General features: G+C 40.1%; 1 protein-coding gene and 1 long non-coding RNA gene across 7 annotated transcripts; one reads left to right on the top strand and one right to left on the bottom strand.

The window, feature by feature from the left end:
• Positions 1–103: 103 nt before the first annotated feature.
• Positions 104–7043, bottom strand: MGST1 (microsomal glutathione S-transferase 1). Of its 6 annotated transcripts, none has more exons than XM_086885940.1 (4): positions 6963–7043; positions 4643–4792; positions 2760–2854; positions 104–719 (listed from the first exon to the last, which is right to left on the bottom strand). In XM_086885940.1, exons 2-4 carry the CDS (start codon positions 4766–4768, stop codon positions 473–475), a joined length of 468 nt encoding a protein of 155 aa, XP_086742066.1. In that variant the 5' UTR covers positions 4769–4792; positions 6963–7043; the 3' UTR covers positions 104–472. The 6 variants fall into 6 exon arrangements, with proteins under 6 accessions (XP_086742066.1, XP_086742070.1, XP_086742065.1 ...); XM_086885944.1 differs by having other exon boundaries at positions 6946–7034; XM_086885939.1 differs by having other exon boundaries at positions 6929–7018.
• LOC111928264 (uncharacterized) lies at positions 7044–23161 on the top strand. The gene is made up of 4 exons (XR_015285935.1): positions 7044–8355; positions 11050–11213; positions 11781–11986; positions 22891–23161. It is a non-coding gene; the product is annotated as an uncharacterized LOC111928264 (long non-coding RNA).
• Positions 23162–24085: the final 924 nt, after the last annotated feature.

Raw genomic sequence — 24085 nt, forward strand, 5'->3', positions numbered from 1 at the left:
TTCAAAGAACTGTATGATTGGAATCTCTTCCTGATACATAGTGACATGCTATTTGCTGGCTGCAGTGAGAAGAGTCAAAATGAAAACAAAAATACAAACAGGCTTTTTTTTTTAATCTTGTCTTTATTGATTTAGACTTCAGAGCTACAGCCAAAAATAGTGCATCTGTAGAAAATTATCAAACACTCTATCAATACAGCATCATCGCATGTTTAGAATTGTAAGCACTTGACAAATCGCAAAGGGAACATCCAATCTAGTATTTGGCAGTGCAACCCATGAACAGGGAATACAGGGAGAAGGACTCTTTTTCCTCCAGAAAAGAAACACTTCTAAACAGGAACAAAAAGCTTTTGTTAAAAAAAAGAATTCCAGTTACCAGGGAAGACTCATTGGCTCGCAAAAGACATCATCGTACAGCGCTGGAAACTTTGTGTGGAATGTCGAAGGAGACACGGAAGCCACGGCTCTGCTACAGGAGCCACGCTGTCTTCAGGACTTTGTAGGCCATGGAGAAGGTGACTGAGTAGCCAACTGCCCAAGACAAACCTCTGCCAGGCTGGGGAAGAGGGATCAAGTAGGCAAAAGTGTGGAGGATCCTAGCCCCTGCGAACATCCTGAAGTGCAGCAGGGCTGTGGACAGCTCAGGGCCGCTCAGCGCATACAACAGTCCGATGCCAACAAATGGGACAATATTTTCCAGGTCATTCAGGTGGCCTCTGGAGAAAGAAGCAAAGTTATTTTAAAGTGTTATGTTTTGTTGAATAAACCACTTCAAGCCTCATTATTTTTCAGCATCTTCAGAGCATGCTACTATTCAACAAGTCTTGGCTTCCTCTGCAGAGGGGACTTGATTCAGCTACTGAAATGATTTTGGCATGTTCACCTGACATCACCCCAGTCTCTCCTGCTGCACCCAACATTTTTAAGCTTCTGATCCTCTGTATGAAAAGTATTAGTTTTTCTCCAGGATCTTGGTAATACTAAGGACTTACATGAGGTGTCTGAGTGCAAGGGGTGACTTTGCAAGAATGCAAAGGTTAGAAAAGAGGTAGCTGTTTTCTTGGAGTGTCTCTCCATTAATGTCAATTAACTGGAGGACTGTGACTGAAACTATTACAGTTCATGGCCCAGATGGTCTATTCTAATCCCATAAATCCAGTTTGTGGTGTCCATAAAGGAAATATGAAATATCCTACATAGGAACCACTCCATCAAATGTTCATGAAGTTCCATCATCTTCAAGAAGGTTATTTTTGAACATCGAACAGGTGTGACAGTTACGCTTTTCGTTCATTTTCTTCACTTTAAGCACTAAAATAGCTGAAAAAGTGTTTGAATTTTTGAAACCATAATATAATTTACTAAAAATGTGTTGAGACTGAACTCTATTTCTTGAAGTGTTCTTTCACACCCCTTCCTAAACCTTCTCAGTTCCCTTAACCTCTTTAGATAAATCATACTTCCAGCACTATTTACTGATTGAAACAATGTCTAAGCCTTACTAATGATGTCAAATTTCAGAGCCAGCTGGAATCAGGTCATGACACTGTCTTGCAGCTGCTTTTAGAATATATTTATCATTACAAGGAAATATATCCCTCCAGATTTTTTATTCTCATCCCCCCTAAAAGTACCCTGAAGAAAGTAATCTTTTTTCTTGAAAAAAAATCACTTTTCCCCATAAACTGAACACATTCCAATCACTTATACAAAAGAGAAGCCATGCTAAATTTATGTGGCATTATCTGTTACCATGAAGCTTGCAGAAGAAAATATAGAAAATTTCCACTAAGAACCACAGCTGGGTGGAAAATATGGATGCTGCAACACTAACATAGTAACTAGAACCAAGATGACTTACTAAGTCTGGGGATCTCTGAAAAACTCCACAAACCAGCAAAACAGGATTTGATAATGCAGTGCTTTAAAAATGTGTTCTGTGAAAATGGCTGAGGTGGTTGTCATTTCTTTACCACAACAATTTGAGTTAAATGAGTCATAAAGTTAATCTCAATTCAGCTGGTCTCTTACAATTTAAGAGAAAGGAATTACCCTTCACCATGAAAGTTTCCACTTTTATGTAACACCCATGAAATTAAGCAACAGCTCCTTGAACTACTCAGAAAAGGAAGGAGCAGAACATCTTTACAGCCCACTTAGATCAGACTCTTCTTTCTGAGACTTTAATCCATAAGAGGCATACAGAAATATACTTTGTGAAACAACAGCCATTATTTGCAAGGATGCAGTGTTCTTAAATCAGCACTGGTATATAATTTTCAAGATCTTCCCTAATGGAGGTTTAAATGAGAAGAGTTCACTGACATTCAAATTTTTGGTATAAAAATAAACTTAGCTTCATCAAGTAATAATCTTATGGAAAGCATTCCATTAAAGCTTTCCTTGTTAGCACAGGTGTATCAAACAGCATCCCGAAATTTATGATTTTGGAAACAGAAAATGTTGCCATGAACTTATGGTTGTACTTTACAGTGTTCTCACCACTCTGCCCATGCAGACAGGACACAACCCAAGAGTTAGCTATTATAAGCAGACAATGGCTTATTGCTTTTAGAATCCAAACTGACTATTTGAATGTGGAATGGTTTGTTCATTTAAATTAATTAATGTATTAGATTGCTACATAAAGCACCATAAAACACACACAAGCTTGACAGAGAACAGGGTGAAATTAACTCCTTGATTTAATATTATTCTGTTATTTAAAATTACTTTTAAAGGTTCCTGTGTATTACCTGCGTACACGTTCAACATCTGGATCAGTCCTCAGGAATTTCTTAGCACTCTCCCCTTTTCCAAATGATTCTGTATCTTCTGGGTTGACAAATGCCTGTTTCAAACACAAGCACACAAGTGACATTAGCAGCCAAAATGTTTTATCCAGTCGAGGCAGTTTGGTCACTCCTTTTACCAGTGCCTCAACTTACACAGGGAATAATGCAACGTTCACTGCACTACTGCTTTCTTGAGCCCAGCCTGCACACAGCTTGTGTGCTGACAAATTAATGCAATGTAATTTATGCATTTAGATAAAGCCTTCTTGTGATATGGACAAGCCTGCAGAAAAGCCAGTGGGCTGACAGAGCATAGGCACCTACAAGGTAGGAGGTCTCAAGTCTCTTTTTCACCATTCCTCACAAGTTATCTGTGAGTGTTTTTGGATCCCTTCCTTCTACAGAAGTCTACACAGCGATAGCATCCAACAGCCTTATTCCCATTCTCATTTATGACCAAGGATGTCATTCCTAACCCTTTCCTCTCAGGTACAAATTCTTACACTTATATAACCCATTATTACCTCAAAGTACTGCAAGACACTACTTGAAAACAACATTTAATGCCGGCAGTGCAGACTGCAGTTGATTTCTCCCTGCTGACACATGTAGTAACATGCATTCTGTGGACTGTTCAGGCTATGCAGATGTCAAGAAAATATTTTGATTTTAGGAAAGCTACATGATTTCTTTCCAGGCCAGCCTTGATCGCTATTTGTGAGCTATCAGCCTTCAGAATTCTAGAGGTGGGTTAACAGTATCAACAGCAACACTTTACATTCTCTTGCTTCACTCCTTTCCTGGTTTTTTCCTTTCAATTTTTTCCTTTATAATTTTTTTATATTAAATAGAAAATTAAAATTACTATTTTTTCTGTTTTTAATATTACTAACAAATGAATTACTGAAGGCCCTATTGTCATCTGCATCCACTTCAATTCACATAGCAGTTCAGCTGGGTTCTCCTGGAACCAGCAGGGACAAAAAGCAGAATTTCAGCAAAAGGACTGCACCAAAATCCTCGAAGCATACACCATCTTGCAGAAGCAGATCTCACAAAAACAGCCAAATGAGGCCCACCCAGGGCTCTTTCAGCCCAGGACCAAGAGTTTCCTACAGAGGCCATGAGAAGATGCCTAGAGAAGACCAAGAAGAAGGCAAACACAACACATTTCCCATGAGCATTTTCCTCTAAAGTAGATGCAGCTTCTATGTTTAGTAAACCTCAGTGGATCTTTCTCATTTTTATCTAGCCCAGACATCAAACCACAGGTTTTCAAATATTTTCAAATGTTTTCAGATATTTTCAAAACTGAAAATCCAGTTTTCAGCCTGCCTCTCACTCTAGAAAAACAGTAATTTCTTTTCAGATAGTGACCTACCTGCTATAATAATCAGGGAATGCAAAAAGCTTTTCAATTATTGGATGAAAAGGCTATAGATGAATAAAAATTTTTCCTCTCTTCTGACCCTACCAGTTGGTTATTCATGTAATATGGCTCCATATCACACTTTTGTTGCTTTATAAATTGGGCACCCTGGACATGAGCTTTCTGCAGAAGACAATGGAAATTACAGTTATGACAAACTCTTATTTAAAAATATTAGAAATGTTTTAGAAGACTAAAGTCAAATGCAAGCATAATTTAGTCTCATAATTAGGTAAAAAATATTGTCCAATTGAGACCAGCAGATCACCAAACTTAGAATCTCTACAGAACAGGGAGGAAGAAGAAAATGAACAGCAGCAGTACTTGGAAGCTGAAAAGACATAGCTTTGATATATCTCTGTTTTTCAATACAAATGTCAGTCTGTTCTCCCAGCCAGTATTTCCAAGTGATTACCTTCCTTGTGATCCTGTAGTATGCTGTTATCAGACTCATTAGCATCATTTTTAGAAGAACAATGGCTGTGTAAGTAGCATAAGCCCGGAAGACTTCATTGTCAATTAACTGGGTGGATTTGGCCATTTCTCCCCTTCTCACTGACAACCTCTAAAAAACATTAAAGTTAGTTAAAGATAACATCACTGCAATCCAAAGTTCTGACAACAACTTTGTGTTAATAGCCTTGTTTTTTAGCATCACTGCAATGACAGCATGATTTTGCCACCGTGGAAAGTTTCTTCTCAAACAATTCCCCTCCCTCCCTTTTTTTTTTTTTCCTCAATAGCATAATATAATACCTTAAGTTGATAAATTGGAATATTTTGCTTCCATTATAAGTGCTTATTAAATTGTCAAAGAACAAACTACCAAAATATTTAATGTAATTGAAGAAACAACACTTAGTCACAGAAATTAGTACTCTTTTTGAAATAACACAGGGAGTTAGACCAATTTTCGACCAATTCATTTGAATTAGCAAATTTCACTAAGCAGTTACCAGGATAGAAGGAGTGTGTGACAACACTATGAGCACCACAGAATGTAAAGAGGAAAATTAGTATTGCCTACCCTTTTTTGTGTGCAAAATGGCACAATTATAATGACACTTCAACTTTCAAACTAACCAGTATCTTCCTACCCAGCAGTAACTTGTGATCAAACCGAGTTGAACATGCATTTTTCCCCTTTGAGACCTTGTTCTTAAAAATTGCTTTTAGCATGACTCACGGGCAAAGATTAAGTTGTAATGACAAAAAGGAGAGGACTGGTTCTGCTTTTATCATGGGAGGTTGAAATTAATGAAGTCTCTTTCCAGTGTGATCGTACCAAACTCACAGTCCTATGGAGGTGGTACCTTTTATCAACATCAGAAAGTTAAGAGGAGCTGAGGAGTGAATGCAGGTGAAAAAAAAATATATAAAAATAGTGCACATTCAATTTTTGCCCTGCACAGACCCAGCCTTTTGCCTCACCAAGCGCTTCAACCACGCACTTAGAGACTAGCAATCCATACAAATAGGATGTCTTAGCTTCACTAGAGACCGAAATAAATTAATTTTTTTTGTTACAGCTTACTTAATTCCCGTGATATAATTTTAACACTAGTAATAAAAATGTTAATATTCACTTGATTACAGTTTTAACAAGCTCTCATCTTGCTTTCAGCACAGTCAGCTATTGTCAAACAAGAGGAACTTGATGGGCAAAGAGGACTATGGAAGACTTGCTCTGAAGGCACGTCCTCGGTGAGGATGTGGGCAGGATGGAGGTAAGCAGCTCCAAAAAAAAAATTAAAATCTAGCCTTGCCTGGACCTGTCTGTTGTAGTGATGGGATTCTGCTCCTTCTTTTATCCTTTCTCAAACAGCGCTTGGATCACTGGGCCTAGCGCAGGGTCTGTGGTCCATGGCAAATGAACTCAATGTAACTCTCCCTCCTCTCTCACTGCAGTTCCCAAGACAAACCGCGACTCGGAGAAGACTTTTCTCAGAAATGGTCAGTAACTGTTTCTATTTATTTTAACAACCTTGTTAGAATGGTAGAACTGTCCTGCTACTTTTTAACTTTGTATCACACCAAAAAAGCACACAGCGTCTCACGCAACAAAAATAAAAGAAATCCACGGCGTCAGAGCACTTTTCCCTAAACTACGCTGCAAATACATGCAAGAATGATGCCAAGGCATTGGCATGGGACACTGCTCAGCAGAATCTTTGGCTTTCCTCCACATTATCCATTTTCCCTCGCTGCCCCGTGCCCTCTCCGAGCTCCCAGAATGCCCAGGACCTGCCTCAGCACAAAATGGAAGGGAAAAACACGGGATTTCAGCACCCGCAGAAACCTCAAAAACAAGCCCTTAATACGCGAACAGCGCGGGGTTTTGAATGCTATGCTACATTACGGCTACAAACAGCCCGATATACGTGGGTAATTAAATAATTGTAATGGTAGGAGTAATGGTATGTCTCCGCAGCCCCGCTGTGGGGGCTCGGAGCTCAGACGCTCTCGCCACCCCCGCCACGCCACTGTTCTGTGCGTGTTTCAAACGCGACTTCTCCCAGCGCCGTCTGGCCCCGCTCCCAACCCAGCTGCTGATTCCCGCGGGAGGTGCCGCCAGGCCGGGTCCCCTCACACAGCACAGCACAGCGCCCCGCTCCCCCTGCACCGCCCGAAACCCCGGCCGTGCCCGCACCCCGGCCGTGCCCGCACCCCGGCCGTGCCCGCACCCCGGCCGTGCCCGCACCTCGGCCGTGCCCGCACCTCGGCCGTGCCCGCACCTCGGCCGTGCCCGCTGCGATCCCAGCCCCGCCGCTCCCAGGCCGGCGCTGCTCCTCGGCCCGGCCCCGCCTCGCCCCGCCGGCCGCGGAGGCGGGCCCCGCCCGGGCCGCCCTCACGGAGCCCCGCGGGCTCGGGGCGGCGGGTCAGGCCCAGAGCCCGGCAAAGCTGCGAGAAAGAGAAGGGAAACGCGTGGAAAAGAAAGAGGAAAAGCCCTGCTGTCTGAACACCCTTGGACAGGGGGAAACCAAAGGCTGTGGGCCACACAGGTGCTCGTAGTGACAGCCGAGTCCGGTGATTGTGCAAATTCCCAAGGGGGCTCAAAGCTTACCTAAAAGTCTCAATATTTCGTCCCCTCCCTTGTTCTGGTGGGCCTTAACTTTTACCACAGGGCAAGAAAATTAAACGTGCTTGCTAATGCAAGCCATCAGCGCTGTTCCAATAGGTACACATCGTGTCGCTTTACAAAGTGGAACAGAAAATTAAGGAACTCTGCAGCTGACCACAGACTTCTACCAGTGTGCTACAAAGTGATGAACAGAGGGAACCTGGTCTCTGAGCTTCCCGGTAGTTCTTCAGAGAGAATTATACTATTCCCACAGCACTCCTCATCGACAGGAACAATGCTTGTGACTAAGCAGCTCATGATAAGAAGGACTGAAGAAGATAGAGATAAATGTACTCAGATGCCCAGCAAAGGTTTCTAAGCTAATCCTAAAGACTTGTACACAATCAGAAAGGGATACAGTTTTTAAAGCTGTATTCTTATGGAAAAATCTCTACTCTTATGTACATATATTCAACATTCAGTGATGTTATTTCTGTGCTTCATGCCATGTTCTGTCATGTCAAATATCTGTGTAACTCTTCTTAACACCATGAAACACAGCAAAACTCATTTCAGCATCAGAACTGTAGCATCAGAACTGTTTTGAAATGTTGGTAGGAGTTGGGTTCAACAACCTTCATTCTCAATAAGAACATGACAAATAACGTTTCTGCTGAAGTCAACAAAAAACTCACAGGAGTGTGTGTCCATCCCAGGGAATGGATTTATTTCAAAAAACACAGAAGAATTTCTGTAGCTCATGCCTTAGTTCAAGGCAGGAATTGTATCTTCATAGTTTTTTTACCACGCCTAACACATATCATAATCACATGGTGTGACTGAAATAAAACTGTAATTATCTTCTGTTACCACCTTTTTGTATGTTTGGCATTCTAATCCTTATCCACAGTCAGTTTAAAAAGCAGATAAACCTATTAAGTTAACGGTAAAACTAAACACATTATTATATTTGAGAAGAAAGGCTGGTAATTGATATACACAAGTTCTCAGAACTGCACCTGGAAACAACAGAAAAGCAGGGAAAAGGTGATTTTCATTCACTATAGGTAGGATATGAAACAAAGCATAAATGCATGTAGAAATTCTGCTATTTCCCTGCTTTCCTTTGGACTTTACCTTCCACCTTTTCATATTCTGGAAATTCAGATTGATTTATGTGACTTTAAAAGAGCACTTGTGAAACTGAGAAAGCTGCTATACTACTCTCAGCCTTTGCATTTTGAGGCAAATTTTGAGGCTTGTTAATTTTTTCCTGCCCTCTTTTAATACCCTTAATTCTGAGAAAGAAGATTAGGGGGAAGGGAGAAGGACAGGAAGGGAGGAAAATTAAGAAATAAGGAGAAAAGAGAAAGAATTTCATGTTTAAAAAAAAAAAGAAAGAGGAGGGAACAGAAGATAAAAAGGAGAAAAAAAGAAAAGATAAAAGAAGGGCTAAAAAATAAAAGGAAAATATTTTAAAAAGGAAAATCAGAAAGAAATAAAGAAAGTGAGAAAGAAGTTATAAAAAAAAAAAAAAAGAAAATCAAAAGCAAGGCTGAAATAAAGGTGGAAAAAAGGAAGAAATGAGAGAAGTCAAGATTTCTTGCAGACCCTAAACCACTTAAAAAGTTCAGGTTCTTGGAGGGAAGACTCTTAGAGGGCAGAGAATAAGAAGAGAACCAAAGTGGAGCCATAGTCTGTAAAGCAGAAGTGAACTTGTGCTCAAGGTCTATTTTCTTCTCTACAGCATAAAGTGTGTGTAGAACATTTGGAAACTGATCTGAGTGAAGCTGGATCCATAACTGTGGTGATAGTTGCTCCTGAGGGGCCCATTCCCACACTTCTTACTCATGTGAATTGTCCCTTGGATGCTAATGGGATTACTCTTGTAAATCAGGGATGCCATATCAGCCCAGAGCCCAGGGTTATACTGATCATGAAGGGCTTGATCTTGCAAACCTCATTCGTGTGAATAACCCATTTTCATGACAATTTTTCTATCAACTTGAAGAACTATCTGTGTAGCCAAAGACAGTAGAATCAGGACACAAGTTTTAGGGTCAGCATAAAAGTAGGAATAAAAGAGTTTTTCATTTAACCTCCAGCAAGGAATGGATACTCCCCAAGAAGGCCAGATAAGTGCAGTCATTCTCTTTTAACTGCAGGGAGGACAAAAGAGAGGCAAGTATTGATCAGACTTGTTCTGTCCTGTCTCCTTCTCTGGCTCCATTTATTTACCATAATTAGAATGGTAAAGAAGGTAGCAAGAGAACATTTTCAGCACACCTTAAGCTTTTTTTCACCACCTCCTTGATAATATAAATCAGTTTTTTCTTCAAGCAGAACTGGCAAATTATGCCTGCTTCATGAAATAAACCAGTGCTTTGCAGAGTAAAACAGATCGTGAACATTAAGATCCAATCCATATTTTAACTTAAAATCTGAAATGCTGTTTAAATACCACAAGAAAAGTGTTACAAAAATGTTTAGTATGACGGACCAGAGTAATTTTTTGTGCTACTCGATTAAAATCTGCACCTTCTGGTTAGGAAGCACTTTCACTATATCAAATGTTGACACCTATGTAATTTCGCTGTGATTCACACACTTCCTCTTCCTCATAAGATCTCAAGCTGCCGTCTGGTTCCTCTAGGGAGCTGTTTCAAAAACAGCAAGGATCATTGTTCCTTTGGGAATGCTTCCTGCTGGATGCAGCTCAGTGAAGGCTTCTCTGGCATAAGTTATCTTTTGGTAGAGCTTCTAACACTCAAAGAGCAGTGTCCATCCAATCGTTTATCCATGCCACTGTTTAGAAGACAACAGTTCATAGTACTGGGATTTGCCATTTCTTTCAGAATTCTAGATGCTCACTTGTGAGACAGAAACAATTTTTGAGGTGACCAGTCACTGTGGGTGGTGACCAACAGGCAGTGAGAGAAAAAAGATACAAACTCCACAAAGCACAGGATTGGTTACATCTGCTGGTTATATGCCCAGCTATACATCATTTCTACATTGTGCACAGACCCCACAAAGCTCATTTACTGGTCATTATCAAGTTATCATCTAAAGTTGTTTATACTCAAAAGTCAGGTGCAGAGCAACCATAAGAAATAGTACAACACAGGAAAATGATCTCTACTCTGTGCCCTATCTGCTTGATGTCTCACTTGAAGAATAACTCAGAAAGGGATTGGCAGGCATGTAGGAAAACCTTTTTAGTATGTCTATTGGACCTTTTTTATTTTTATTTTTCCTCCTTGATTCCTTTTTCACTGCATAAGAATACTGCAACAGCCATCTCGCTTCTGAAAATAAGTCTGCACACAACCACCTTTGCAGCTGGCAGTAGTGCATTTGTGGTGAAGTGAGGTGTTTTGGGATGCTATTTCAGCTGTACCATTGTTTTGGTCAGGAAAGCAAGATATTATTGCCATTAAAAGACATGAGAAAGATGATATATGCCCATAAAACAGATTTTTCAGCCACCATAGTAACTTTCTTTTAAACTAATGCAATGAGATTTTGTTAAACATTATTACATACAGCTAACAGAACAAAATCTGATCCTTTAAAATAACACTGAAGTAGCAGAAGGAGAAAGGATTCACTATAAAAGCAGAATGCTTTTCAAATTTCACTTCACAGATTGAAATGACAGAGTATAGAGAGCAAAATGGTTTTTAAGACATTGAGGTTCTGAGCATTTATATAAGAGTCCAGTGGGTTTTACTTGTTATTGTACTACTCCTCTGCTCCAGAGACACAAGGAAATTATAAAACTGGAGACCAGACTGGAAGATTTCTTGCCACAGTGACACTTCAACTGCACACAGAAGGCTTGAGTGAGCTACTGAGAAGACAGAGATGATAAAAAGTATCTAGCAAGAAGTTGCTAGCTTATCTCTGCAGGCAAGATATTTCTGTAAGTAAACAACAGACTGACCTTGTATGTCTATAGATAAATTGGTAAAGTTATAAAGCTGATTTCTGAAGCTCTCCCTGATCCTACATTGTACTACTTGTGTAAATGTACCTATTTATGTAGTGAAAGAGCCTGGCCCTGTGGATTGAGGCAAGCTTGTTTTCTCATGAGGTTTCTATGTTATTCTAGGATGGTGTGAACCTTTGGTTTTTGTTAATCTTGACTGGATTCATATCACAGCTGAATGTCAATAGGCTAAGTGATCCTGTTGCACATTATTAGTCATCTAAAATTTCTTAACACTCTCTCTCTGTATATATATATATAAATATATATATATATAAATATATATATATATAAATGTATCACTGATGGGATGTGAACCATGCTTAGCTAATAGAGCAGCTTCTGCCTGGCATTCTGGTGATGATTGTGAGAGCTGAAGGCAGGGAAAGAGATGGATACTATTACCCAGATGGTTATTTTTGAGGAGTAACCATCTGAAAGAATTAAATGTTCCATGTAAGCAAAATATTGATCAGTAGTAATCACTTGTCCTTCCAACAGGCTGGTATCATTATCTGGTGGATTGTGTGTGGGATTCAGTGGAAGTTCTGCATCAGAGGATGTGGGGTGAAGAAATGGGCCCCCTAAATTTGGGGTCATCCTTTCATCCTTTCATCCTGCAGGAAAGGGAGACAGGAGATTTCTGCCTTCAACCATTCATCTGTGCCCAACTCCCAGACTGAAAGGAGCTGTGTAATAAATGCAAAGTGAGTAGATTTTGCTAAGCTGGAAAAGAATGTCCAGAAAGTTATTTGTGTGTGAGTTGTTCCTGCATAAGGGTTAAGAGGCAGGCTGCGTGAGGCAAATGTCACTGTTTTAAAAAATCAATTCTCTGCCTTTATAGTGCACTCTAGGTACTGTTAGGTACTCTAACAGTACCTTTGCAGTATGCAGAGCTTCCCCAGGTAGCACAGCTATTTTTATTAGTAATCTCCCCTCCTTCAGCTCCCTGTACAGAGCCAAGTTTAGAGTCAGCAAAATTACTTGGAACCAGCTCATTTTATCCCCAACAGCCCAACCAAGCACAATTAAACAGTATTACCATACATTAGGCTTTGAAGGGGTTCCTTTAGTGCAGTGTATAAAAGTCTTTAAGGAGAGGCAGAGAGGCAAAGGGGAAGACAAACATTCTGTGTGTAACAGGTTAAAGTCCATGTCTGTCCATTGACTTCAGCTGGCCAGGGATGAATACAGACAATTCAATACTTAACAATCAGCAGCTCTGCTTAGTCGGCAAGAAAATAAACAATTTGAGGTCCAGAGCCTTCCCTGTGCTCCTTCTGCCTTCCTGAATCTCCACTCAGTTGCAGTAGCTCTCTCCTAACAGAAATGACACTCCACAGGGTTGGCTCTTGGATATTTTCTGCTGTGGTGCAAGATTACTCCTTGTGGTTTTATGGGGCATCAGCAGACTTTAATAGTCACTCGAGACAATTATTCAGATACTGTATTGTGCAATAAGATTGCTTTTGAACAGCTGCAGAAATACTTAGCAGAAATACACTCCCTAAAGCCCTGAGATGGGAAATAAAAACAAACAAGCCACAGCAGCAAGACAAGAGTCTGTGTTGCTTACTCCATCTTTCAGCTTGTAGAAGAAAAGGAGTTGTGTAATTGATTTAAAAGTTAATTGGGACAGGGACCATTTTTCATTTAGTGGTCCTTTTAATGCCCAATAATAATAGGCTACAAATACATACTCAGTCACTACTCAAGCACAAATCCTCTTTGGGCAGTGTTGTGACCCAGTGTACAGTTCTTTGCCGTAGAATTTCTCATTAAAATGTTAAAAAGGTGATAAGATAGGGGTGCAATTATTCTCTTCAGTAGTGATGATCTTCTTTGGTGCAATCCTGTTTACAAAGAACATCACAAAATCATACATTCCACTGGTAAATATGGGCAATTTCCTTTCTCAAAGCTTCAGCTTTGCTTTTCTGATGAATACCATGCCTTAACAAAAATACCATTTATATTTTTTCCCCTCCAAGCCACTATAACCTGTGTTTCTCTGTTACACTCTGCTGCAACTAATTAATTTCCTTGCCATTGCAATTCTAACTAGTCCTGGTGAAAATCTTCTGGCTGCTGCAACATATTGTGGCTTAGCTTGTTGCTCTCTGTTAAGTTTCAAAATACAAAGGAGTTTTCAGCTGCACTGTCAATTTTGCTTGAATAAAGAGTGCTCATAAACACATAAAATTTTATGGAATCTCTTAACAGGTATCTGGTCATCAAAACCTGCCTTCAGCTCAGGTCTCAGGAGGATCTGAAGCAGAGCAAGGGAGGAGAATACACTTGCTTAGTTTAATCTCTGAGAGGCTCCCTGTGTCTTCTTAATTCAGATGGGCAGTTGGTGAGGGCTCAGTGGGCTCTGCTTACCCACTCCTCTGCTGGATCATAACTGCTTTTCTCTTAAGACACACTCTGAATATATCCTCACCATTTTTGTCCCAGGATGGCCACGCAGGCAAAGTCAAGCTGGGACAATGTTTTGTACAAAATGCAGTGCATGATATGTTGGGAATTTAGTGGCTGAAAGACTGCTTGTTCACTTTTTACTCATGTGAAGTTGCTCTTGATTTATAGCTGGATCAGCAGAATCAGAATCAGACCCTTGCTGCTCATTTCTGTGGGAGCAGGACTGGGCCTCATGTGCTCTTGTGCTCATTATATATCTCAGCACCAAGTCTCTCAGCTTTGATTCATAGAGTTCTCTTTAATTTGGTACATGCAGCCTTCCAGACTAGATCATATAGCAGCAGGATAACAATCCTCAGGAGAGCATTTCAGTTTGAGAAATTCATGAAGAGGGTGACTTTGCTGCTTACCTTCAATGACACAAGTGGAATAGGAAAGAGAAGAGTGAATGAAATGGAATTGCCAGCCTGTTTCAAAATGTACGCTCTGTTATACAGCAGATGACAAATAGCATCCTCAATAACATAATTCTGGGAGCTGTGCAAGTTTTTGTTGGGTTGTTGTTTTTTCTTGGCTATGATCTGTCTTTTCACACTTAGGCCAGGTTTTTCTTATGCTCTGAAATATTTCCTTGTGCCCTTCTACAGAGAAGGTGTCCACAGGCCTTGCCTGGGGTGAAGGCTAGCAGGAGGAACAGAGCTGCTTTTTACCATGCAGCAGGCAAAGACCTTGAATTCCCCCCTTTTCTATTCCCAAATCCAGCACTCTGACAAGGAGTGTTGAACTCAGAGTTGGAGAGAAGTCATCACAATGTGAGATGTTACAGATCTGAGGCAGGTTACTTCCTCATGGAGCAAAGCATGCTGCTTTTCTGAGCTGTGAAAAGCAGTGTCTGTGCCACCTTAAATGGGAGGGATGGCAAAGCAGTAACCTTGCCTTCTTCCAGCAGGAATGAGCCACTTTCCTACAGGAGAAGGCATTTTACTATATATTTGGGTGTACTAAAGCTGAAGGGAAAATGTATCCTTGACAGTAGCTCTAGTGAATCATCAATATATGCATATGTATAGAATGAGTGTAGGAGCTGTGCAGCAAGAGAGAAAGAGTTCCTAAAAGAAAAGTGAGCATCTTCCCACTTTAAGAAGAGCAGGATTTTTCTCCTTTCTTTGGAAGATTGGCTTTCCACCCCGGTAGCTGCACCAAGACCATTTGGAATTGAGCTCTTGGTGCTTTTCACCCTATCCTGATTTCCACACAGGTGCCTGTTTGCAAAAGGCAATGTTGGCCTCCAATGGCAGCATTAACTGCCTTTGTACAAGAAAAATTATTTTCTTGTGAAGCAGAGTAAAGGATTTTTAGGGTATTACATATTCATATATTACATTATTAATATATGTATATTACATATACATATTATCAGGTTGAAGTGTGTTGGAGAAATGTGCTTGGCCATATGCTAAGAACAGATCAATGCCAAGATCCCTGACACACCACATCCTCCCAGTCCACATCATAACTGCCCTGGCAAAAGCCTCCCAGAGTATGCAGATCACAACCTGGGCTCTTACCTCAATGGTGACCTGAATGATCTACAAGAAGAGGTGAGAGAAGCCTTTTGAAGAGGAAGCTTCAGATGAAGGATGGAAGCCAAGTTCTGTCTTTTCCTTGTGCTGGAGCTGACTGTTCCTCCTGGCAAGACTGCAGGATTTATCCCTTAACTTTATAATGTACTTAATTAACTTTTAACAGAGTTAAGTGATTAAACTTGGTTTGGAAGTGTAGACTTTTTCCATCCTTTTCTCATTCTTTTTCCAGCTATTAACATTACACTGCATGATGCATTCAGACACTTCATTGTCTTCCCAGTGCAGAGCAGCTAACACAAAGAGCTGCTCAGCAGCTTAAGTGAGCCCCTTTAGCTGCCCTGCATAACCTTCCAAGCCAAGAGCAACTTCTAGCCCCATATTCTTACATTTTATGTATGTTCACCATTCACATTCTCTTTAAAACTTTCATGAAGTTGCTTCAGTCACTTAATTCTGAAATTTCAGGTGCTCCATCTCATTTTTAGCCCCTGAAAAGCCTCTCTGAAATTGTGCCTCCTCTACTTTTGGAACCAGTTCAGGGACTCTTATCACTCATTCTTGCCACTCAGTATTCCCTCTGCTCTTCCCTTGACAAGGCAGATAAATTGATATTAATGCTACATAAGGGAGGTCAAGGGCACATTAGAGTGGCCTGATTTGCCTGAATGCAGTCTTATTGGCCTTCCACAGAAGGTGCTGTTAAAATCTGTGGACATTCCATTAATTCCATGAGGAGGAGTGCAAGTTTCCTTCCTTCCCTAAATTTTATGGAATAAACAAGCCACCTACAAGGTTTCATGACCTTTTACAATATGTTCAAAAACACCTAAAATACAGCTGTTGCTTAATGAGCTATACTGACTCGATTTTAAGTTTTTTGACTGTTATTCTTGCAGAAATAAATGTAGTTGATTTGTTTCTTCCTCTGCAACAGACCCAATCCAAGTCCTGTGGAACCCAATGTATTTTTTTTAATTTTATTTTTCGGGACATGGCTTACATCCAGCTTAAGTGACACACAAGGATTCCACTTATTCTCACAGTTTTGAAAAATAACCACAGTCACAAGTAGCAGCACATCCTTTAAACCTGAGTTTTCCTGTTGATGAAGAAGATTAAGAGTAGATGTCAAATGAGTAGGGCCTGTCACAATGCACCTCTCACAAGTGCAGAAAGCAACAGCAATGGCATCAATTTTCTAAGAACTTTACCCTACAACAGCTTGAGATAACTTATCAGAATAAACACTGATGGGCCAAAGTTTCTAACTAGTTAGTCTGTGCCAGCCAGAAAATTTGGCACCTCTGATAAAGCAGTGAACTTGAGTTTTTACTTCTGTGCTTTTGTGCAATAGTTTTAACAAAGAATAGTGGGTGGTTCCCTGTGCAAATTCCTTAGAGAATCAAAGTTCATTGTGTAGCACTGCAAGGAAGGAAAATAGTATTGTATTATATTGTATTGTGTTGTATTGTATTGTACTCTATTGTATTGTAATGTCTTTCTACAGAATGAATTGTTAAACCAGAATTTCTGCATTTCTCCAGAATAGTGGTTAAAATGTGCTAGCCAGAGGTTTTCTTAATGTTTTGTCAGTTTGATTTACGTATTGGGAATGTTGGAGGTTAAAGATCGGTTGCAAAGAAACAAATTTAATTTCTCTATTTTTTTGGTGGCATCAATGCTCTAAGTGTATCATGCAGTATTAAAATAATATGAGTGCTGTTGTTTGATTTTTTTAAATGGGCCAGTAGCTACAGGTTCCAGTTTAGCTACATGCTTCAAAAGCATAAAATAAAAGTCAGACACATCACAACACCTAAAAATGGATATTTATGCTTAACTGTGCAATTGCATTAACGTCAATAATGTGTATATTGCATAAAAATTTAGACACGACTATAACTCACTGCAACATTCAGGCTTATTGGAGCAGTAATAATTTTTTAATTTTATTTTTTCTACTCATTTAACAAACAATAACAGAGGGTGAGGGGAAGATTCAAAAGTTCTACCTGGTAAGTCTGATTATATATTGTACAACCTAGTGATGATTCCTGTTACATTTTTGGAAATACATGAAGGAAACTGAAGAGGGATTTGGACAGAAGGAGTTGAGGTGTTTATGGAAGCTCCCTGTGTTGGCCTGGTGGGGACTGAGTGAGATGAACTTTTCTCACAGTGCTTAACTTCTTCCTTGTAACCTGCAGGTGTTGTCTCATCAACGTTGTTGATGCTTGGGATCATGTTGCAAGTTCTTTGATACTCAATGTTTTTCCTGAAATCCGAGTCCTTCAGGCAGGTGAATCTCTGAGAATTTCTCTTGGTAATCCTTTGTGCTAGCAGGAGAGGAAGGAGTTTAAAAATGTGGCTGAGTACAGCCCTGAAGGTCAAACAACAACACACATGTCACTGAGAAACACAATCCTCATTCAGAAAGGGAAAATCCATTATAAATATTTTCACTTAAAGACTTTGCTTTTTCTAGACCTGATTATTTTTAAAACATCGGTTTACTTCCTGAATCGGTTCCTTTGATTTTAACTTGGGTCAAGGCTTGGCAACTGTTTCCCCATATTTTCATTTTAATGAGACTATCCCTGATTTTTATATTGTCTATTAAACCAGTATTTAAAAACTGCAAAGTCTGCAAGGCCTACTTTTCTGGCCAGGACAGAGTGCACTCACATCACATTGCTCTTAATGGAAATTAATTGTATCATGCCTATAGACCTTGGAGCAGTTTTGCAGATATTAGATTCTTAGACATCTGCGGCGTTTTATTATTGATTAAAGAATGAGAGGAAATCTCATGGTTTAAGACCTTGTAGTGGGATTTATGAATTAGTCCTTTTCCTATGTGACCCTTGGCAGGTCATTGAATCTGTCTTTCAGTTCCCCATCCGTGAAGCAGGGAATAATGATGATTTTCTGCTGCCTCTCTTTGTCCATCATGCCTGCTTAAATAGCGCACTCTTTGGAGCAGGTCTTGCTACCGGGTAGTGCAGAGAAATTTCATTCTGAGTTAAGATCTGCAGCTGTAATACAAATAATTAATATCAGCATTAAACAGTCAAAGGTATTACATCCAAGATGCATTTGGCCTGAGGCCCGCACAGTTCTTAAAATGATGGATTTTTAATTGATTATTTGGAATGAGACCTTTTCTCAGACTAGCAAAATCGCTTAAGACCCACGCACACCAGCTATATTTAGAGGCGAGGAGGTGGCAGAGTAATTCTTAAAGTGCTCTGTTTCTAATAACCCAGGTGAGTGACAGTCTGGGAGTGCTGCCTCTTTTAAAGCAAACATGACTCACAGCCCCCAGGCTGCGAGCATGTGCAGGTTAGAAATTGTATTGAACTGTCCACATTCAAGGAGCAAGGAAATGCAGCCAAATTCATAAACATTTAATTTAATAATTTCAGGTTAGTACAACAGGATAGTCACACTAATGGCTTAGCATTTCTAACAGCAAAATGCAAAAAGACTGTGTAAAACTGGGGCAAGGTTGAGGTGAGTCTGGAGTAAATAAGGCAATATCTTCATCCCACAGCACATGCTGATGCTCTCAGAAAGCGTGCTGCAGAAATTACATTTTTATAAGAATATCTCCAGAGTCCAAATCAAAGGCAAAATGGGAATGGCCTTCTTGATGCAGTGATATTTAATTCTTGTTGAAATGGACACACACACACACACACACACCCCAATGATTCCAAGGCATTTCTTGTCCCAAGCAATTCCCAGCACCCATGAACGGTCTCTCCTCAGGGAGTGTACATGGTGAAGTGAAACCATGCCATTAGAAACTGCCAGGGAGGAACAAGCACCACCCTGTGCCCTTTCACATCTCTGACCAAAGCTAAAATAAGCAGCAAAACAGGGCAAAACTGGTTTCCCAGTGGGAGAAGAATATTCTGGCTTCTTGAAAGATGCTTTATGTCACTTGGGCTCCTGGAGACAATGAACTCAATTGATTCTTATTTTGTGTCCTAAGCTTGTCACTGACCTTGGCACCCATTCACATTGCACTGTTTCTTTTTCTGTGAGATTACCCAAGGCAAGCTTTTCTCTGGGAAACTGAGTACTGCCAGGAACTCCCACTGATGCAACAACTTCCTTTCGTCACTGGCTGGAAAGTTAGAAGCACACTTTGGTTTGAAATGCAATAAAAATGCTCAGCCATACTGTGGAATAGCTGCATCTTTGTTCCAGCAGATTCTCATTAAAGAAGTTGATGGCTACATGAAAAATTAAGCTAGTTCTAGCTACCTTTCTTCTAAAGGGAGTTGCACTAGAAATCGAGCATGGTCCTTCTTCCCTCAATCATTGGCTCTTTTTTACTAGTTCCCACGTTTCATTCACAAATATTTGTATTTAGTAAGTATGAAGATAGGTGGAAGACACAATAGAGAGGTTTTGGTTCAGAGTTTCCTAACCTCTTGTCTTCCTTTAGAGCAAACACAATACTGACTTTGTAGCTGTGTCCCAGTTCTGTTCCTGGGCATTGAACCCAGTGACAGGTGAGAGCCAGGCACAATATCTGCTTAACAGCCAGTGCACACCCATCTCTGCCATGGCTCATGACAATTTCCCATGTCAAAAATCCAGGTAATCATTACTCAGTGGTTTTGCACCAAACTAGGAATCTCTGCATTTTACAGCATCTCCTTCATGAGGACCTGAGGGAACCTGACAGGTCTGAAAAATGAAGACCAGTACTCTATTGCAAGAATCTGGTAATGAAAGATGTTGTGTCCTCCCACCCACCTGCAAACACACCCTCAACTCTGACCCACTTTGCTGTCTCATGTATTCCTTCACCTTTTTAAGATTTGTGTGTGTAAATAACTGAATAATACTTACATATACATCTTTCAACATTGTAGAGAGGCTGACAAGTTCTGAAGCTACCAGGGTGTACTAGAAACCAGGGTTCATCTGGTTCCTGGGGGTGTTGTACAAAATCAACTTAATAAGATTATGGGGAAGACCAAGAACCAGCAAGAACTGCAATGACTGGTGCTTTGTGTAACATGTCTTAACTGGAAGTATTTTCATGCAAGTGATTGCCAAAGATTCAGATTTTGTTCTACTTTCACAAGTTCCTTTGTTTCCACAACACTACAGTTAACCATTTAATTGAGGCAACCAAATTAACTAGTCCTTGTCAGTTTAAGCTGCTCAGTTTATAGTTGCCAAATATCTGAAGCATGAAATTTAATATCTTTTCCTAACATTTGTTCCTCAAAATTAATGATTCTATAGATAATTTTCATTGTCTGCATAAATATCCAGTTCCTTTTTGTACCTTGTCAAGTTCTTGGCTTCCAAGAGAAATTAATAGCAAAGTCCAATTATAAGCTGAGTAAAAATATATTGTTTTCTCAGGGTTGGATTTTATTCTTCCTAATGGCATTGAGCTGAATTTGTCTTCTGATTCTGTGTAATGAGATAGTGAGAAAATAAGCTCCCTATATCTTTGTTACTGATACTCACTTTCAGGATTACCCTTTTTATAAAGGACAGTCTTATTATCCTCATTTAACTAAGAGACAACAGTTTCAGGGATAGATGGAGTGATTAGCAGTTGAATCATACTTATGTTCCAGGCTAATATTCTCAGGTTTTTCCTTCCTTAACATTTGCTTTTATCACAACCAGCTTCCAAGAAAGGCTTTCCATCTGCTTCCTGTGCCCCCCCACCCCCACTTTACCTGCTAGAGTTAACCCTTTCTCTTCCAAGCACTCTGCCTCCAAAGTCCAATAGAAACAGTGGGAGGTCCCTATTTTTTTGCAAAATGCCTGTAATCAGGTCATGGGGAAGTGAGGTATTAAAGGGAGAGTCTTCTTCATTTTTTTCTCTTCTGACTCAGCCTGGGAAGAAGATGTGACACCATTTTCAGACTGTTTCAGCCTTTTGAGAGAGGATTAGGATTTAGTTTTGTTTGGTTTATGTAGAAAAATTATAATTCATATGCTGACCTTTTCTCCTAAACCTGGGATTCTTTTGGTGTGTGTTTATTCCCTTTAAGATCCTACTTAATGGGTTGTTGCCTTGAGTTTTAAGTCCTGTTTACTACAAGATCTAACTTGCTTCATTTGTCTGCCTCCACAGTACAGGACTTTAATGTTGAAATCATATCCCCTATAAGCCATTAGTCTAATCAGCCCAGCTCTTGAGGAAGCTGATAAATCAACAGTAATCTGAACCCTGGGTTCCCTTCAAGGACCCTGTGTTAAAGGGCTTTGGCGTTCATGTCATTCTGTGTAATGAGCTCTGCCCTGGAAGGACAGAGAAAATATGCCTTGATAGCTGATGAATGTTTGAGATTCCTTCTCCTGAGCAGGACTGTGATCCTCCTGCATTTCAGTAAGATACTTACAAGCTAATTTAGTCAGTGTGTTGGTGGTGGTTAGATGTGGATGCTTGACCACTAAAAACTGAACTGGCAAGCTACATGCTCCTTTCTGCTTAAAGTCACTTAAGAGAAGGGGAAGTGATTATCTAGAGTGAGCTGTCAACCTTTATGCCAGCTTTCCTCCTGATATGATTTATAAAACAGCTAAGATAACCTCTGGGGGGGAGCTTTGCAATGGAAATAGCAAGTGATTTTTGTTCTAATGAACATAACACTGTCACAAGTTTAAAGTTCAAATCTGAGGTACGAAGGTTTGGGGGGAAAAAAAGAGCCCGTAAAATATGAATGTGACAGCATATGTGTTCCTTTCCTGCACAGTGTATGAAACAGGAGAAATAGGCAAACTTTATTTTTCTAATGAGGTTTAAAATATTTTTTCAGTCTTTATCAGGCAGAAGGCCCTCAATACCAGTTGTTATTTGGTGGCTGAGGATTTTTTTTTTTCCTTCACAAGCTTCCTGATTAAGATGAGGCATTTTTCTCATAGCGAGTTGCGCTGTGCCCTTTGGTCCTTCAGCATTGCAAAATGTCCTGTCACAATTGGCACTCAGTAAATAACCCTTGGTTGGCAGCTGTGGCCAACAGGCAGAAGGCTGAATGGACTACAGGAATTTAAACTGCTGCAGGAGGCTTGTCCTGACCAGCATTTAAAAACACAAAATGACAATTTATTGCAGAACTTGTTTCTTGCCATTCTGTTAAAATAAAAAAAGAAGAAAAAGGAATCAGTTACTGAATATTTGACAGAGTTCATTGCTATCTAGCTTACTTCATAACTGCTTCAAGAATAAAATCAAACCCTTTTCTAGAAACTGTTACATGCAAAGCAAAAACAACAACAACAACTAATTAGAAAGTTTATACATCAATAGCAGGTTAACCTGCCCCTGAACTTACCCAGCATATTTTTTATGATGAGAGCTGGATGAATGCAATTTAGGCAGTGAACCATAATGTCTGCAGGCTTGCTGGGGCTGATAGCTTTTCACTTTCTAGTCAGTACCTTTCTGTCTCAAGGCCAGAGTTGCACTACATCCTTGCTATCAGCCAAAGTAGAAAGAATCAGCTGAGTGAAAATGGAAAGTGAACTAAAACTTTAACAAAGCTCTAAAAACGCTGAAATTCTGTATATTAGCCTTATTTCCTGAAGACATATCTCACCTTGAAGCCTTGTTTTAACAGGAAGCTCCCTTGTACCAGCTTTGGGGCACACTGCCCGGTTGGAAATGAGGTGGTGGTAGCTCCTGGGATTCAGAATTTCCATGCTGGTCTTTTCCTCAGTGGCCCAACCATCCCCAGCCAGGTGTGGAAGGGGACATCAGGTGTGTGGCAAACTCCTGCTCAGTGGAAACCTGGAACTTTTCAGTGGGACATCAGTGGAATGATTGTGACCTGAAAAAAATAATATTGAATGCATCAGAAATGAAACCAATAAATCCTTCTGATGGTTTGGTTAAGCTGTTGTGAGTTGTACAGAAGAGTTCACAGCCAGCAGGAATAGGTGCCACTGCCATGCACTTGCTTGTTCTGGAGTCCTGCCATGCTGAACTTCCATAACTACCAGAAATATTAATTTGATCCCCTTATTTCTCTTCCTGTGTAAACTCAAGCTGTATACTTACAAAAAGGTACTGAATAGCCTGGAGATGTAAGGAGTTAAAAAAAGAGGAAGTACAGCTGTGCTTTCCAATGTGTCACATGCTTTCAGATCACTTTTTTGTTGTGAAAAAGAGAACAGGGTCTGAATTGCTTTCAAAAAGCCAAACAATATTCTTGGACAATATTTTCTTCACCTTGTATGGTTAAGTAAGTAACTGTTGGGAAAGACAGTAGATTAAAAAAAAATGAGTCTCCAGGAAACCCCAAAATCCCCTTAGAATTTTTGAAAAATAAGAAAAAAACCAAGGAAAATTAAGAGATCTCTAGCTGTTCCCAGATGATAGGCACTATCACACCACGGGGAAGTTTGGATTTACTTTGGGAACCTACCTGACACTCAGGGAGAAGTAGCCAGGTGACAAATATTCTGTCTCTCTGTGGCAAAAAATTCACACTGAGTGGGGACAATGCAACTCAATTTTCTTCCCCTCATCAATGTCTCCTGAGATATGGTCAGCACAGAGCTGGGTTAGGGAATACAAAAGCTCAGTATCACAGCTTGTTAAAAACAATTAGGAAATCACTAGGAACTCTTTCTTTTTCAGCAAAGTTTGAATTTCCAAAGGGGGAATAAAATCAGTAATTTCTGATACATCCAAAGCTTAGTATCACAAAAACTTGTGAAGGTAATAAAAAACAAGCAGCCTCTCTATTTTCCATTAGCAGATGTCTGAAGCTTTGCTGACACTCCTACTGGCACAGAGAGATGCTAAATGCA

Source organism: Cyanistes caeruleus, chromosome 4, assembly GCF_971803275.1.
Source record: "Cyanistes caeruleus chromosome 4, bCyaCae1.hap1.1, whole genome shotgun sequence".
NCBI classification, from domain to species: Eukaryota; Metazoa; Chordata; class Aves; order Passeriformes; family Paridae; genus Cyanistes; species Cyanistes caeruleus.

What these genes read in the sequence shown, in the direction of transcription:
- MGST1 (XM_086885940.1), bottom strand. Translation starts at nt 4,768, where the DNA reads ATGGCCAAATCCACCCAGTTAATTGACAATGAAGTCTTCCGGGCTTAT. An exon ending in ACTACAGGATCACAAGGAAG is followed by an intron (nt 2,855 to 4,642) that starts GTAATCACTTGG and finishes TGTTTGAAACAG; the next exon opens with GCATTTGTCAACCCAGAAGA. An exon ending in GATGTTGAACGTGTACGCAG is followed by an intron (nt 720 to 2,759) that starts GTAATACACAGG and finishes TTCTTTCTCCAG; the next exon opens with AGGCCACCTGAATGACCTGG.